The 18,574-nt window shown below is 39.6% G+C and overlaps 1 protein-coding gene across 3 annotated transcripts in view; it reads left to right on the top strand.

The window, feature by feature from the left end:
- LOC147018040 (contactin-2-like) overlaps window positions 1-12,806 on the top strand; it is a 403,524-nt gene extending 390,718 nt beyond the window's left edge. For all 3 annotated transcript variants that reach the window (XM_085897311.1, XM_085897312.1, XM_085897310.1), the window contains exon 25: window positions 10,975-12,806. In XM_085897311.1, coding sequence (XP_085753437.1) covers window positions 10,975-11,072 — 98 coding nt within the window. In that variant the 3' untranslated portion in view covers window positions 11,073-12,806. The remainder of the gene's footprint in view (window positions 1-10,974) is intronic.
- The last annotated feature ends 5,768 nt before the right edge of the window (window positions 12,807-18,574 follow it).

Raw genomic sequence — 18,574 nt, 5'->3', positions numbered from 1 at the left:
GTCTTTTAAGGCTTTCAGGTTTGATGACGTAGAAAGGGGGAGTAAGCCTGCACTTTCTTCCCAGAACGAACAATGTATATTTTTTATGTTTTTTTCTCTTCTTCCAATTCTGTCTTTTAAGGCTTTCAGGTTTGATGACGTAGAAAGGGGGAGTAAGCCTGCACTTTCTTCCCAGAACGAACAATGTATATTTTTTATGTTTTTTTCTCTTCTTCCAATTCTGTCTTTTAAAGCTTTCAGGTTTGATGACGTAGAAAGAGGGAATAAGAACTTTCTTGATAGGTTTAGATCCCAAAGAGTGGTAGCATTTCAAGTCTTCAAAATAAACCCTACTTTCCAAGTCTCCAAGGTATAACCACATTCCTGTTGAGTTTCCAAGATATGTCTCACATTGTGAGTTATCAAGCCAGAACCCACATTTCAAGTCTCCAAAAATATAACCATCTATCCAAGACTCCAAGGTAGAATCACAATTTCCAGAAATATAGTGGGTTTCAGTGATAGATCTCACATAGTATTACTGTGGATCATCAAGGATATCTCCATTTTTCCAATTTTTATGGGTTTCAGTGATAGATCTCACATAGTATAACTGTGGATCATCAAGGAAATCTCCATTTTTCCAATTTTGATAGGTTTCCGTGATAGATCTCACATAGTATAACTGTGGATCATCAAGGAAATCTCCATTTTTCCAATTTTTATGGGTTTCAGTGATAGATCTCACATAGTATAGCTGTGGATCATCAAGTAAAACTCCATTTTTCAAAATGTATGAAAATTGTGAGTCTCCAAGGTAAAACTTGTATTCTGGCTCATCAAGGTATGACTTGTTCAGGGGGTATTGTCTTGATAACTCACAATGAGTACTATTGTTGCAAAACTCTTTTTCAGGACTTTGCTGGTCTCCAAGGTATAACTCTTTGGTTGGATCATCAAGGACGAACTCGTTCTGTGGGTCTTGGTCGCTCATAAGGTCTTCAACCAAGTCAACAATTTCGCTCCAAGTTGTAGCAAAAGCAGTATTTTCATTTCGTATTTCAGATACAATTTCCTGTGAGAGAAAATAATAATGTATTAATTAAGTTATTTAATTATTAAACGAGTCGATGTTTAAAAGGAACTAAAAATAGGAAAATAAAAATCTTTCCTCAACAGATAAGAGGTTTGAATCCAGTTCATCAACTTGAAGGTTTAGTTCCATTCAAGTCTGAGAGTTCCAAGGAACCCCAAAGTCATCCCACTCAAGGTCTTGGTCGCTCATAAGGTCTTCAACCAAGCCAACAATTTTCCCCCAAGTTGTAGCAAAAGCAGTATTTTCATTTTGTATTTCAGATACAATTTCCTGTGAGAGAAAATAATAATGCATTAATTAAGTTATTTAATTATTAAACGAGTCGATGTTTAAAAGGAACTAAAAATAGGAAAATAAAAATCTTACCTCAACAGATAAGAGGTTTGAATCCAGTTCATCAACTTGAAGGTTTAGTTCCATACAAGTCTGAAAGTTCCAGGCAAGCACACAGCACACCATTGCCAGCAAAAAAATGTTTAAAATGGAGCCTGGGCATGAGGCTTTTATAGGGAAAGACTGTTGGGTGTGGTTTCCTGTGGAAATTCCCTGGTGGAATTTCATAACATGCTGGAAACCATTTCATAACATGGAAACCATAGAAACTGAAACATGCTGGAATTTTCTAGTGATTTCTTTGTGAGTCAGAGATGAACTGGAAATGATGTAAGAGTAGGTGGGCGGGGCTTAGAAAAAGTGGGCGTGGCTTAGAAAATACCTCATGAAAAGTAGGTGGAGCTTCGCAAAAGTGGGCGGGGGCTTAGGAAAAGTGGGCGTGGCTTAGAAAAAATACCTCACGAAAAGTGGGTGGAGCTTAGCAAAAGTGGGCGGGGCTTAAAGAAAAGCGGGCGTGGCTTATTGAATACCTTGTGGAAAGTGGGCGGGGCTTATTGAATACCTTGTGGAAAGTGGGCGGGGCTTAGCAAAAGTGGGCGGGGATTAAAGAAAAGTGGGCGGGGCTTAACAAAAAAATAACCTGTGGCTCAGGAGGTGGTCAAACAAGAGCATTAAGAGAAGTTTATCATTTCGTAATGGCACAAAAGGGGTATCTTAAAAAATATAAAGATTCAAATGTTTTGTTTGTCAATATTTTAGATGGGGATTATTGTGCAAAGAAAATTAAACTATTAAAGGAATTTGAGAATGAACAAATCTTTATAGGTTCAATGAGTGAGCTGTTCAACCCCCAGGTGTTCAATTCAATGAGGTTCAACCTCCAGGTTAAAAGGGGAGACAAATAAATATACCTTGGGATAAAAAGGGGGTTTATTTTTAGGGGAAAAAAAGGGAATCGCTGAAAATCCCCCATTCATTTACATAGGGAAAAGTGAGCCAGAATCAGTATATTCACCCTACTCAGAGCACTCAAGTAGCACCTGTGGAGAATGTGAATACATTTTGCACAGGCTGGAGCTCCAAAGCTCCAAACCTTTGCTGATAGGAAGGATCAACTGGACAACTATCTCTTGAGGTTTGAGCATTTTGCTACTATTGATGGTTGGGGCATGAGTGCAGGATGGGCTACCTCGCTCAGTGCTCTATGAGCCAGGAAAATGCTCGATATGTACTCCAGGTTTTAAGATGGGGCAGCTGTCAATAAGCACCAGTTTAAAGAAGTGCTTTCGAAGTGGTATAATTTAACTAAGGATGGGTATAGGACCAAGTTCAGTCGTGTCAATCCTTTGATGGGGAGAGCTCCTGAGCAATTTACTGTCAAGTGAATTACTGACAGAGTGAGTTCAACTGTCAAGGACTGACCAGACTGACATGTGATGACCTGCATGACTTTTTTGTGAAGGACCAAAGTATTGGTGCAGGACCAAATATTTATCTGTTTATATGTGTGAGTGGGCATCTGGCAACGTTAAATTGTTAGCTATGATTGCACATAACTGACATCTGTCAACCATTGTTCAGTGTGTCATTGCCAGAGTTCAGGTGAAGGAGAATGAACCTGTTATGCTGAAAGTACCTTTTTGTGTTTACATGTGGAGAAGAGCCACTCATCAGTTGCATTTCTTTTGTACAATTCCATGCCAGTGTACTTTGTGTATCGTTCGTGATGTATCTTTGAAATAGATACAAATTTGATCAATGTCCATCCGCCAGTCAGATATCGCTCGATCTAAGAAGCTTTGGTTTTTTTCACTATGATGATGATGATAATGATGATAATTATTATTATTACTCACACTGCAGCCTTGGGAGCATAAGTATTGTGATCATCATATCTGTGTGTCTGTCTGTTTGTCGGCAATATAACTGGACAATGAGGGCAGCTCGATCAAATTTGGCACAGAGCTTCAAATTGTGAATGTTTTGGATGAGTTTTAACTTTGAGCTCGCAGGGAAAAATATAAAATAAAAATTAGTACAGGACTCTGGGTACTCACACTGCGATCATGCGGAAGTATAAATTAGCATCCTCTGGGGCAGTATTGCATGAAGAGGAAACCACATGTCGGCATCTCCATTACATGTGTAATTATTATTACAGCGCGGCGACATCGCGCTGTTATATAATTATCATTATTATTATTATTATTATTATTATTATTATTCCACCATATTTTGTGACATGTTTTTCTCACAGACTGCTAAACTGATAAATGAAAAACTTCCCAAAATTGTTACAAGTAATGAGAATTGAGACGTCATGCCTATCCTACAATGAAGCTGATTGGTCCAAAGATTCGGTAGCCATCTTGGGTTTATCATTTTAAAAAAATATACATTCAAAGATCATCTTCAGTACTGCTTAAACTGACCAATCTAAAACTTCACATACATCATCGAGGGATTAATGCACATTGAGTCTGTGAAGAAGTATTTCTGTAAAATAAAATGGCCAGCACAAGCCAATCAAACAGAATATTTTTTTATAAATCGGGAAGTTAAAAATAACAATATCACGAGTTCCCTTACAAGGAACTTCAAAACAGGAGGAGGCCATGATTAGGCCCATCAAGCCTACACTATGATTGTCAATCCTATTTGTTTGTGCTCTATCCTTTTTGAATGCTGGGCATCAAGCAAGGAAGCACCACGTCCAGTTTTTAAAGTCTTTTGTACGACTCGGCCAGGGTCTGAACAACTGACCTCCCAGGCTTATAGCAGACACTCCAACCACCGAGTTTGGATTCAGAGTGATCTATTTTTTTTATGGGAAAATTGGTATATGTCAATTATAGGACATAGATATTATGATTTGAACACTTGCGACCACATCCCGTGAATATTTAGCAACCATGATTCCATAGCATCTGAGATACTTCTTAGTTCCTATGCAGCACAAGGCTGTGGGGTAGCATCATTGGCTGAGCGCGGGGCTGTCGCTTCTGCAACGGCCTCTGCTGGTTAGGGTAGGAATTTGGAATTTGGCAGGGTGTTGGCGATAGCTCACTTACTCTTCACGAAAGACACCGTGGGATCTAATGTCCACCAATGAATGCTGGCCGACAGGACAACTGTTTAATGTCCATCCAAGGGATGGCACACACATTGATAAATCACCTTGCCTGTGTGTGTGGAAGCACCGGTGAAACACTGGGATGACAGTTTATAGCTGGGTAAAACCCAGCCCAGACAGCTTTGAGATGAGTGTGCATACCTCTGGGGCGAGACCAACCTGTCAGCTCATCTTATTGACACTAATTGCCTATTTTGACAAAAAAGAGGTTTTTATGGGTTTGTCATAATGTCAGTTTAAAAGGCTGTACTGAAGGTGCATTTCCTTTTTCTATGTGATCATTGCTTGCAACTATACTTTAATTTGTATTGTTTAATCAAACATTGCCAATATTTGAAGGAGTAAATTGAAATACAAGTGAAGAGCTCTTTAAGTGTGGAATAACTGCTCCGCTCCAAGCAGATTCCACAGATGGACATTATCATCCACAATTGTATCGAGAGCTGGACTCGAGCTCGAAGCAAAATTGACTTCACAATATAATACAAGCTCATTCACATCACTCTAGGGAGGAAGAAGCTATGAAAGCATTTTATTCAAAATCCTGATGCTAGTGGGAGCATTCCCACACATTTATGGGTTGGAGAGCTGGGGTTTTTTTGAGCATGGAATGGTGTGCTCGTTGAGAGGAGGATTGGGAGATATGGAAGTTAAAAAAAAAATCAAAAGGCATATTGATGCATAAACAGCATAAACAACATATTGATACAGCACTTCAGCTTTGTCTGTATATTTGCCTGAGGTTGTATAAACCATACTAAACCTAGATGTTGACCTTGAACACAGAAATGGCTGAGGAATTAGAGCAAATTCATTTCTCTGCAATCAATATTACAATTTACAATGAGTTGAACCTTATGTCCAATAACCACATCTATACAATGTATGATTGCTTTATTTCGTACTCTGCCTGACGTGGCTGCGAAGTAACCACCCAGGTGAAAAGCCAAGAAAACAGGACATGTTATCATATGTCATGTCATGTGGGTGGTGGGGGGCAGCCAAGAAGGCCCCACAGCCATTATTTATGGCTTAGGTTTTATGGCTGTGCTTGGGTTTAGCCTCGGGCTAACGGTTGGAATGAAAATTACTATAAAGCTTTAAAAGAACTCTTACTGCTTGTGCTTGAAGGAAATTACAGCAGTGGTCATGAGAATCAATGACTATGGTAACAGCAATTGTTAATTATTGAATGGTTGTTGTGATGATAATAATTTTTTTAGCAGCCATTTGTAACAGTGGGATTTATTTTGTTTCAGTTCGCCTGTGCAAAGTGACTTATTCCATTAAAATCGAATAACTTCGTGTATAGTATCTTTGAGTCGTTATGGGTTTTTGACCATAACAGGCTGCACACATTTCAGTTCTTGATGAAAATTTTGTCATATTGTTTTACTATACAATGCAGTTAACATAAATAACAGGCAGCAAACAAAAAACTTTTGTTAGAAAGGTCATCAGAGACTTGTTTTCAAGGAAATTTATCTATATAAATTATCCACAGTAAATAAAAGAGCTCAATGAATTGTATTTCATTAAATTGAAATTTTAATAATGCAATTGTTTGAACTTAATGTGCAGTGAAATTTTAAAATATTTAAGAGCTTGCAGTGCATTGCTTATTTGAACAGAGATTAGTACAATTTGCTGTTGTTGATGTGCTTCTAATGCACATCACCTGACATTTACAGTGGCCTGCAAAAGTATTCACCATCGACCAATAATGCCACATTTTGAGGAACTCATGCACCCACTTCATATGGGAGCAGCATAAAGGGTCATGTTATTATCCTCTCTGGGGTATAAAGATTCCAGTTCATTTTGGGTCGAGCCTCAAGAACATCAGGGGTGAGTTCAGTTACCAAGTTTCTTGGAGAGCACTCACCAAGTGGCTTAAAGGTCCACAGAATCAAGTGATGAACTCTTTTAAATTAAAGGTTCACAGATGAGGAAAATCAGAATCAGAGAATCATGTTTGGTTTAATGAATAGATATGGCTTCACTTAACACTTAATTGTTGTTCTTTTTTTGAATAAATATCTTGAAAGGAAGATTTTAATGTTTTTTGGTCCCCTTTTACACTCGATTGACCCTACCCCAACAAATGCTTGATTGGCCCCACACCTCTCATGACGTCATCTCGACCTCGGGTTCATACATGTATGGTCTTGACAGCACCTTCGACATGATGATTTTGACTATCGTCAAAATCTGGGGATTCTTAATCAGAGAATTATTCACCAAATTCACTTTCTGATGAGTCTGAAGCAAGTTGTGCAGCCATTATCCATTGCGTGTTGGCAATCTTTCCCTCAATTACATCATAGCAGTTTTCTGGAATTTTAGGTGTGGTACCTGATGGGTTTGCCTTTGTAACTGCAACACCTCAAAAATTATTAGAACTAGCAGACTACCAGCCCGATCGGCGATCTTGTTCCAAGCATGCAACACGTTCTTCTGAGGCATACCTTTATTTGGGCGGTGTATAGGCAACTGGCAGCTGTCTCAATTGCTCCAGAAAATAAAATTAAAAACCCGAGTTATGTGCATGAAGCAAAAACATACCTTCAGCTTATAATTCAAAACACCTCACTGCACTGAAAATCGTGGGGACAGGAATACTGAACTGTAAAGGGTTGGGACCTGTAATATTGACTTGTAATACCCCCCACTCCCCCCCCTGGAAGCGGTGCTACATGACACACATTTTCAGAGAGAATTTGATTCATGACACACCTGAAGTGATTTATGGTTAATTAGGCAAAGGGTTTGAATACATATGCAACTGATAATCTGATTTTCTCTGTTAATCAAACTTATTCACATTTTAACTGTTTTTTAAGCTTTATAAAATGCGTTTTGTAGTAGTTTGTGAAGACGATGTGTCAAGTTTGATTTGAAAGCATCATCAAATAAAGTCAGGTGGCATCAAAATGTGAAAACTTTGGAGGGGGTGAATACTTTTGCAGGCCACGTTGTGGACACAAAATCAACTCCCTGTGATTCAGCACGATCGCTCCCTGAGGGAGTTGGTGATTCTCGGTTTTATGGTGGTATGATTAGAGAAGCACCTTTGGGTTTATGTCATTTATGGACAATATACCATCAGTGGTAGGAAGTCGAAAACATTTATCATTTACAGAGGGTGTACACTGGGAAGCGTGCTGCAGTGCTTCTTTAAAAAGAATTGTGCATGTACAGTCAGACCTCTGTATCAGGCCACTCTGTTTATAACAAACATCCTTACCTCCACTAATTTGTTCCTCTTTTATCCTGCCTGTTGAATCAACCTTCACATCCTCGTCAACCTCATTCTTCCCTCCAGATCGTCAAGACAGCTGTTCACCACCATCTTCGATCATCCCCAATCCAAAGCCATGGTCTTTTCTCCCCTCGTTATCCCCACCAAAATCCGTCCTCCTTCCAATTTTCCCTCCTTGGAGTTTTCTTCTATATCCATTTTCTCGAACACATGCATCTGTGTTTTGTGTCCTGTTTTTAGCTCGCCTGTTCGAAGAACAGAGAGCTATAGCGATACCCCCGGCGTGAGCGTCCGCGTCAGCGTGAAAATGTTAAAGTTTTTGGTGCAAGTTATTTTTTCCTTTCTAATGTTTTTATTCTTTATCTATCACACTATTTTTTATATGCCCGATATATATATATATATATATATATATATATATATATATATATATATATATATATATATATATATATACACACAAATGTGTATATATATATATATATATATATATATATATATATATATATATATATATATATACACAAATGTCCAAAAATCTTTTGGACTTGGTCCAAAATCCAATATGGCCGCTTAGGCGGCCAATTTGAAAAAATATTTGAATTTTTGTTTTTGCATTTCTGCATGTTTTAAGTGATTTCCAACAAAAAAAAAACATGTCAAAATTATAATTGCGGCTGATTTTGGAACTTCAGGTGGATATACCCACGTAAAATCAATTTCTGTCTCAAGGAATCTAGTTATAACGAATGAATTGAGTATGTAAAAGTTAAAAGTAAAATGGAAAGTTGCAAACTATAACTCTGTGAGCACTGTTGACGTCAAATTGAATGAATAGGAAATCAGGTTCACTTGAGTGACCGAGCAGTATTGGCGGCGGAGGTTTTGCACTCTACTGAGTGCTCCCCCTCTCGTCAGCATTGTATTAGTAATATTTTTGCATCCTTCTAGTCTTAATTCAATTGCAATAAATTATCAAAAAAGTCATTTACTGAAAGTTTTTTGGTAAATTCATCGAAGATACTTCAGCGTTTTTGGCACAAAATATTTTCTCTGTGTGTTTATTTGGTATTTGTGAATTTGTTATTTTTAGCTCGCCTGTTCGAAGAACAGATAGCTACAGCGATACACCCGGCGTGGGCGTGAGCGTGAGCGTGAAAATGTTAAAGTTTTTGGTCCAAGTTATTTCCTTTCTCATGTTTTTATCTACCACACTATTTTTTACTGATTTCAATATACAAATACATGTATTGTTTTAAAATTATTTCGATCAGACCACTGCAATGCTTTCTAAAAAAAATATTATTAGACTAATCTTTTAAAAACGATAAATGTATAAACAGGCGAGCATTGGGTGGCTTTGACACCAACTCTGGTTGTCTGTTATGTCCTGATCCGTACATTTTACTAGCGATAGCTCGCCTTCTCTTAGCATCAGTAGGCGTAATGTTCACCATCAATTTCAATACAGAGTGTGATGTTTTTCTCCAGCTACTTTCACGAAAATAAAAATAATAGAAATTTAAGTTACTTATTTTACGTTCTGTAGTGATTTCAGAGACATACAGGGTGAACCCCAAAAAGTGGGCCCTGGGAAATGTTTAATCACTTTTTATTTTATCAAATAAAACTTAACAAAACATGCAGGTCATATTACACACTCATAGTCAATATATCCTTGAAAATGTCAGTTGCCTGCAAATAAATTTGACAATTTTACAATGAAATAACTGGTGATGTCGATGTTTGATGATCTTCAAATGGCCACCATTTTGCTCAATGCAGAGGGTCACATGTCGAGTAAAGTGATTGATGACTTGTATGCATGCACTGTTCTCGGAATTCTCCTCAAGCTTTCTTTGTTGATGTAAAGCTCTTGACTTTGTGTTCGGGCGTTCTTTATCTATGAACAGTGTTTGTCTCTGGACCTGTCAGGGCCGTGTCTGTTTGTCTCCAGACGTGTCCATGTTTGTCTCCGGGCGGTATTTGTCTCCAGACATGCCTGGACATTATTTATCTCGGACATGTCCAGGTGGTGTTTAGGTCCAGACGGGAGTTTGTCTTTGGACATGTCCGGTGATGTTTATGTCCGGACAGGAGTTTGTCGCCAGAGGTGTCTGGGCAGTGTTTGTCTCCAGATGTCTTGGCTCTGGACACGTCTGGCGGGTTTTGCCTAATTTTATAAGAAATGGTCGGAATCCCTTTTTGATTGCGGGTATTATTGAGAGTGCTAATTTAGCCTTTAACCATATTCAGTTTTGTGAGTAAATGTATACACTTAGTAGTGGCTATACGAGGCAATGCATCAATTTGTGTTCCATTTTTGGGTCGACATTAAGCTGGATGACCTGTCTGCCAGCACTGGTTAATTGTTGGCATCAATAAGATCACTGTGTCTTTTGTGAAGTTCAAGTGAGTTATCATCAGCACGCTGAACAAATTCCAAATTCCTGCCAACTTCAATCAAACATCAGGTGCTGATCAGCTGATTCATGAAAGACTTGGGCCAAAACACTTTCTCCAGCTGACCCAATTGGAATATGATCATTATTGGGGCTATTAAAGTAGTAGTAGTAGTATTAGTAGTAGTAGTAGTAGTAGTAGTAGTAGTAGTAGTAGTAGTAGTAGCAGCAGCAGCAGCAGCAGCAGCAGCAGTAGCAGCAGGGGCTGCACTCAAGTCACCCTCCTATTGCCCGGTAGTGACCCATCGATCATTTCTGCTGTGAGAGTCCCGAATGATGATTAATTATTGGTCACAGATTAGGGTGGTTGTGCAAAACCGTGAAGGTATGTTGCTTGCCACTTTGCACTGCTCATTACCTGCCATTTAACATTCGAGTTTATACCACTACCCAACACTTGCACACTTTGGCGAAAAGTGTAAAATCTTTTCTCTCACAATGTAAAATGCTTTTGCAGTATTGAAACTTGTTCCGGGTGTTCGTCCTTTCCATGTAGTTTACAGCCACTGTCACATTTTCAGTTGTATGTCTTTAATGCCACGATGCCATGCTTACTGAAAACAAGTGTTGCTTTCATTTCGTGACTACTTAAGCTGGCTACTTAATTGAATGGAATACCACGTGAAACATAATTGTTACTGAAATTGTTATTGCCTATAAAGAGAGACCATACAGAGTAAGACACTAAAGTGAATAATTGTGTTCTCAGGCCTTTCAGGGAGGGCCTCATCGATGGAGCCACAATACTGGATGGTGTTGTTTCTCGCCACCCTGGCTTTTTTACCTGGCACGTCGAGGAGTTCATAAGGAAACCATGACTGGTGTCCTGCAAACCCCAATCTCAATCACCCTTCCCTCTATCCTTCTCTTCGTTTCACCACCTACCTGCTAATGAAGAATATGAGGAACCGAGAATCATCCTGAAGCTGTTCCGCAGGACAGAAGTTCTCCAAGTTGTGCCAAACAGAGAGCCAAGAACCAGGGACAGCGAGTCTCAGTTCGTGTTGTTTGATCTCACAGTAGATCACGAAATATTAATGCTTGCCGTCCTGCAGAATGGCAGGGCTACAAACGAGTCTGCAGAAGTCCACAACCCAAAACCGATCTCTGAAGAATGTACAAAGATCCGTGACCACCTAATTTTCCATTTCCAACGTGATGTTGCAAATTGATTGACATGCTTACAGTTTTTGTCATATGCAAAGTTGTATAACAGATTTTTCTGGCAATTACTTATGTTGCAGCTTACAGGTACATCTGACGAACACGCGCACTTTATTCCCAAGGCGATATACACGGTAATAACCGAGTAGGTTACATCGGTTTTTAATTGAATACCATCGCGTTGCTCCTGTTCCGATGCTGTCATGCATCGCACTTCAGTATTTGGTGCTATACAATGGCGTCAGTTATTTCGTTATTAACATTATAAAGCCGTTATATTATAGAAAAAAACAACACGGCCATGAAGACAATTAATGGCCTTTAATAGTGGGTCAGAAAGTCGCTTAAATAAGCAAAGCTTTCGCATCATCAGCACATCGTGTTGCCCTTTGGCAGTAGACACTCAGCTTGCTGATTGTATAGAAACGATTTTGTGTGTGCGAACAAAACATTTCATCAGCAACATAATATACATATATATTGTATATATATATAGCGTTCTATGAACTTGAAAGAGCTTTAATAATACATTGAGTAGCACTGAATATGTAACAAACATTCAGTTGTACTAATGTAGATATTTATGTGAATTATATGTGAGCCTGAAGGAGACATCCAAAAATATTGTCATTTTGGAGCTTCAGAAGTGGTGGAAGGTTTCACTAAGAGGTTGGTCAAGGAATTGGAGGGCGTGGTTGTAATGCAGAGCGTGGCTAAAATTGGACACACGTTGCTCGATCTGAATTGCAAGGTGTAGTCTGTAGACCGGCGATGTGTCAGATATTTGCGGTTAGTCGAGTGGTGGTACCAGAGGTTTGTTGCGGTTGTTTATTCAGGGACCATTGTGTGTCAAGGGTGGCAGTGTGCGTTTTCGGTGCAAACTGCTTTACTTTCTGGGTCACTGACTCGACACGATGGTCACTTTAATATGCTACAGTAATTTAGTAAATGCATGTCGTCGTGGTTTAAAGGTTAAAGTACCAAGATTCTAACATGACATTTTAAACACGATGAATCGTGCATTGCACTCATGATGCATGTTGGCAGTTTCACGCATACAGTGGTTGTGAGAGCTTCACGACTTAACGCATGTTGCTTACACTGATTAATGAAGTAATTATTCATTGCATTTCATGAATGCGTTTTCATTATATTTTTTATTTGCTTTGGATAATAACATGTTTGTGTGTGTTTAAAAAAAAATCGTTCTTATTTTGGGAAGCTGCTGTGTGTGTTTTCTGAGTGGTGCGTCGCCATAGCGGAACTGTTTACATTGCCACATTGAGTTTCACATACATTTTGTTTCCAAATATATTTGTATTGCTAAAGTTTGCCTCAATCATTACTGCATATCTTAATAAAATATGCAGACTTGTATGGAAGAAGGCTCCCTTGATTTAGCATCCAGCTGTATTGTCAGCCAACATATTTATTAGGTACTTACAAAAATGTTCATTTACAAAGGAATAAAACCATTCATCATATGTATCATGCCCTTGGTACTACCACAGTACCAAGGGCATGATAGCGTTGGTACTGCCAAAGCAGTTCTTCTGTTGGGCAGCTTGGCTGCCAGGTAGCTATCATTTTCTTGGAAGCACAGCTGTGCCACTGATGCTATGCCCCTCTATCAGTTTACTGGTACTCATTTTGCTGATGGCTCAGATTTTGAAGATGGGCAGAACGATGACAGGCTGAGTCAACCCCACCCGTTGTTAATTCAGCAGCCAAGGGGGACTTGAACTCAGGACCCTAAGGTCCTAAACCAACCACCCTCAGCAATAAGCCAACACCAGGCCTGGTTGCACAAGCAGTTACGAAGCCACAATCCTGGTTAGTTCGCCACTCCGACCAGGAAACCAGGGCAAGAATTTGCTATTTGTTTAAGCTCGCATACTCATCACAAAGGACACCGTGGGATATTTCATGTCCACCAACGATTATGATAGCAGACAGGATGCCCAGCTTAAAGTCCATCCGAGAGACGGCACAAACATTTATGAATCACCCTTCCAGTGAAACACTGGGATGATAGTTATAGTAGCTTAGTCGGGATTCAAGCTCGAGCTAAGCAGCTTAGAGACGAGTGTGTGTACCTCTGGGCCATCCTGCCAGCTCCTTGAGAGAATATATGGAGAAGGATTTTTTTTTCTTTGCAATCAAACTGAATAGGAAAGAAGAAATTTGGAAAGAACAAAGAAAATAATAAAAGAGGTTTGCATTGAAATGAAGATGAGCCATAAGGAAAGGAGTAAATTACCTTCATCAGAGGAGAGAGAATTGCATTGGGTATGTTCGTTTGTTTGTGTTGTTACTGCAAGAAAAAATTTTTTGCCGAATATGTTGGTCTATAGCGCTTGTCTGTGTCTATCTGTCTGTTTGTAGCACGATTTTTGGCCACAGTTTTCAAGAAATCGTTCTGAATTTTTTTTGTGTATGTTGGTGACCGACCAAAGCCAGCAATGCTTAATTTTGGTGAAGATCCGAATCATGATCCGGATCTGGGAATTTTTATAGTGATTCACGACCCTTGAGAGATATGGCCAAAAACGATATGTACAGTCGCACAATATCTCAAAAGGTTATGGATGGATTCAGACAAAACTTGGTGGAGAAGTTGGGTGTGTGACCAGGACTAATTGATTCGATTTTGGTAAAGATCAGAATCCAGATCCGGATCCGATAATTTTCAAGTGATTCTTCACCACTGAGAGATATTTCAAACTATGTATCGCATGATATCTCAAAAATTTTAGACGAGTTATGACAGAACTAGGTGGATGAGTTGGTTCGGTGACAAGAACAAGCCGATTCGATTTTGGTTAAGGTCCAGATTCAGATCTGACCTATCAGTGGGGTACAAAATGTCAACTGTTCAGCCTGGCAGAGGGATGTGCTCTATCGAGTGTCATTCCATTTCACCAAGTGTCACTCTTTGAGTGGTTTTTCATCTGTCTGTCTGTCTGTCTGTCTGTCTGTCTTCACAGAACGTGAGGATGTGTAGGAATTACATTCGGCCCTTAAGAACCATAAGACCGTGAACACCCTCAGACCCTTTACTACCCCAAGACCCATAGGACCCAAAATACCCCTAACATCCTTCAGACCAATAAGACCATTTAAGACACATAATACCCTTTAGACCCCTAAGACCTTTTAAGAGCATTTAGACCCCTAAGACCCTTCCAACCCTCTTAAACCCTTTAGGACCCCAATGACCCTTCAACTCCTTTCTACCCTTTAGATATTCACACCTTTCAGACCTTTTAATATCCTGTAGACCCCTTTGACCTTTCGACTCTTTTTAGACATTTTAAGTCCTTTTCGACCCCTTCAGACAATTCCAAACTTCTAGACCTTAAATTATACTCTTAAGACCCCTTTGACCTTTTAAGACCCTTTCGACCATTTCGACATTTTTAGACCTTTCGACTTTCCCCATTTCAACCTTTAGACCTCCAGCCCATTTGACTTATTTGTCATATTATCATGCATAGTTCTGGAGATATTGATGAAAATAGGTTTTTTGGTCCTGGCATCACTAAATGGGTGATTTTATTTTTTTTTTTTTGGGGGGGGGTGGGGGAAGCCACTCCCCAGACTCGGCAGCAACACATTTTTGTGATGTCGGGGGATGGTCCCATCAGTCCATGAAGTCAAACGTTTTGGCACTTTGAACATAAATAAGCTCTGGGCTCATGGTCTAACAGGGACTCTTAGAAATGGCAAACGCTTAACAGTCAGAAGCAACAGCCATAACCATAATATAAAGACGTCATTCGGAAACGTGACAAATATAATAGGATTTTTGTTGGCATCCACAGGGCCAATACAAATTCAGGATTAATTAAATGAGAGATATATTAACCAATGAAAACCAACAATCAAAAGGTAAATTGTGGGACGAAAGCTTGGGTCGCTCAAGAGGAAAATAGAGGACATGAAGGCATTCAGTTTCGTATCGAAGAGGACAAATAAGCAGAAAACTGGACTATCCTCCATAAAACCAGATGAATGGCCAGAAGCAAATCTGGTGGAATTTTGATAGAAACTTGCCAGATTTGAAAAGTGAAAATATCATATTGGAACCTCAAAATTATCGTATTTCCAGAGAAATTATCATATATTGCCAAATCTTAAGCATGATGATAATCATCATAATAATGGTTGTTGTAAAGTAAAAGGTTTATAGCTTAGCACCATATATTAGCTCTTAAAAGAGATATTTATAGTCTTTATACAGGGTGGGGCATTCATATCTAACACATTTGCAATCTTTCTAGCCGGAAGCAGTCTTGGCCTAAGTAATTATTGTTTTCTTTGTTTTACAGAAAATACTTGAAAGTTTTTAATGATGGAGCACTTTAAATGCAATGATCATTTTTTTGTTTTGTTTCATTTTTAAAAAATGCAATGAGCATGCCAATTTCACAAACAAAGTCATCATGACAGATGAGGCACACTTTGATTTGGCAGATTTGACTCCACCAGATTTCTTCCTATGGGGATTTCTGAAGGGCAGAGTATATAAGGAACATCCAACATCGATCGATGAGTTGAAGGCAAACATCACTGCAACCATCCGCTCTGTTGATCAAGAGAAATTGCTTGCGGTAATGAACAATATGATGATCCGCTGTCGTGAATGCACAAATTCGAAAGGGGCCCATTTGTCTGATGTAATTTTTAAGAAATAAAGAATTAAACTTGTTTTTAAGAACTTGAAGTACGTGCTTATGTCCTATAGAAATTTTAGTTTATTTGGTTTAGAAATAAAACAGTTATTAGGATAATAAACCGTCAGATATAAATGCCCCTCCCTGTACTTTAAAAACTTCAAAGCCAGAGCAAGAACAAGAGCAAGAGTCGACCTCAACATTTTGGGCAACATGCTCCACCCATCACCAGAAGGAAATAACTGGAGCGAATGGATGCAGAGTTTATAAGGGCTCCAATCCCATCCCCCCTCCCCCATTGGCTGGTTATTGTGCTGATTGGCTGGTTATTGTGGGGTGTTGAATATGCCAATCAGCATGTTCTTGTGTAGATGTGACGGTTCTTCACGTGCCATCACACCTGTGTGGAAAATGCAGCGTGACGTGTGACACCGAAGGTCTTAATCTGCGCAGCAGATGGGTAAAAAAATCTTAAGAAATTTAAACTGAAATTTGAAGGTCGTGTACTTTTTGGATTTGCCAGAAACATATACAGTATATTCGCAGGAATCCGCAGAACACCCGCCCAATGCAAAATGTGACTTCAAGTCCTCAACTCTCCCACTCCTCACAAATCCCAGGTCAACAACCTCCCCCGCACCCCACTCTCAAACAAAAGTCCTCAATCTCTCCCTCCCAACTCTGTCCCGACTTTGCTCCACCCCACCTTCCCAACACCAACTCTGTCCTTCCATCCTCATCCTCTGGCTCACAAAAACAAAAAGGTGTTTCCACATCAAATCGGCAAAATATTTAAGTTTCCCCTCCCTGAGCATGCGATCACTGACTTTACAGAAACCTGTTACAATAGCCTGTCCAACTCGCAATCCTACTAGATATGCAGAAACCCCGTGGCATTGCAACTCTCAAGTGACCATGAGCAGGCCAATTGTGCTAATAATTAACCCAAAACCAATTATCTTCTTCCAGATCGATATAGACACATCATGAAAAGTAAATAATGATTTTTTCTTTCACAATGTCACAACATTCTCCGAAGTACTCGGACAAAGACGTGGGTTTTATGATCCCTGGTCAAGTTGATTAAGAGAAAATAGTTGGAAATGATAGCAAGGACCTGCATAACCTCTGTGGTGTAGCCCTGCTTGAGACAATGACAGTTATTTTGGCAGTGAATAGATAACAAAATGCTACTTCGATCGCTGGGGCTGATCTTCAGCCTTTCGGCTGAAACTCCTTTTAACTGTCGCTTCGGTCGTTTTAGGATGAAGGGAAAACTTGTAGGGAGGACATATGGCGATTGTGAATATGACGGCTCCAAGATGTCTTTGACTTTGCGTAGTAGTAGTGAGCACCAACTTGGTGACCATATGATTTATTGTTTTTTTTCAAGTTGAAATTGTGGGTGGAGTCAGGCGAACTGTCCAACAAATGAGTGGAACCGAATGTTACACAGAGATGGACGGATGGTCGAACAAGTGTATTATTGTATCGATATTTTCGTCCCTCTGTCCATCCAGGGCGGAGCTTCGCTGGTCTGACTCCACCCAAAGTTCGAACCTGATAAAATCAAGTCGCCGCCATATTGGTCGCCGTTTATCGGCTTGAGAGGCCTCAGGCTTCCCGTGTACATTTGAAGACTGAAAAATGCACCGTCTATCATGAAATAAAGGAATGCAGAGGAAAGAAAATAGTCATGATAAAATATTTGAAGTCTTTAATAATAATGAAAAACTGCACCTGTCCTTCTGGCTTTTCATTAAGTTTTCAAGGTTGAATAGTGTGCAAGTACAGGATTTATAAACAAGCTGTATTTCACATACAGTGGGACCCGCTTAATAGAATCACTTTGGGCCGGACAAATTTGATTCTAATAAGCAGGTGATTCTAATATCCGAGTTCACCAGAGTTGTGGAGTATCATGCAGATCAAATGTCGAGTACACATACGGAGATAAATACTCAGCATTTAGTTTGATTTATATGACACACTTGCTCAAAACAATGTAACTTACTACTGAAAATAAAACAATTACACGTACAGTACATATGTACTTTTCAAAGCAAAACAACATAGGTTTGTCGATGAGCCTACTCTGTAATGAAAAAATTGTCGATTGTTGCCTGCTTTAACGAGTCTGTGGCAATGGCGGTGACCTCCTTGTCAAGTTTGCGCAGGAAGGCCATGTCACTGAACCCATGTGATAGCAAACCAAGCCTGATCGTCTTAGCTGCAGACATAATTTCCTTGATGGTCGGGACAGAGATCTCCTCTTCCTCCTCTTCCTCCACTTTAGTGTCGGCGTCATAGTCTGCGTCAGTAGCAATTCCCATTTCGCGTTGGACTGCCGAAACGATGGCTTCGTCTGTGACATCATCGTCTGTGGTTTGGAGAGTGGCGTCCATGTTGACGAAGTCCTGCCATTGGTCGGGATCCATTTGAAGAGGGTTGGCTAACTCGTCGTCGTCA

This window comes from Eptatretus burgeri, chromosome 10 (assembly GCF_056783735.1).
Source record: "Eptatretus burgeri isolate ZD-2024b chromosome 10, Ebu_testis_v1, whole genome shotgun sequence".
NCBI classification, from domain to species: Eukaryota; Metazoa; Chordata; class Myxini; order Myxiniformes; family Myxinidae; genus Eptatretus; species Eptatretus burgeri.
Note: the sequence above shows the minus strand (reverse complement) of the source record. Positions and strands in the feature narration are given on the sequence as shown.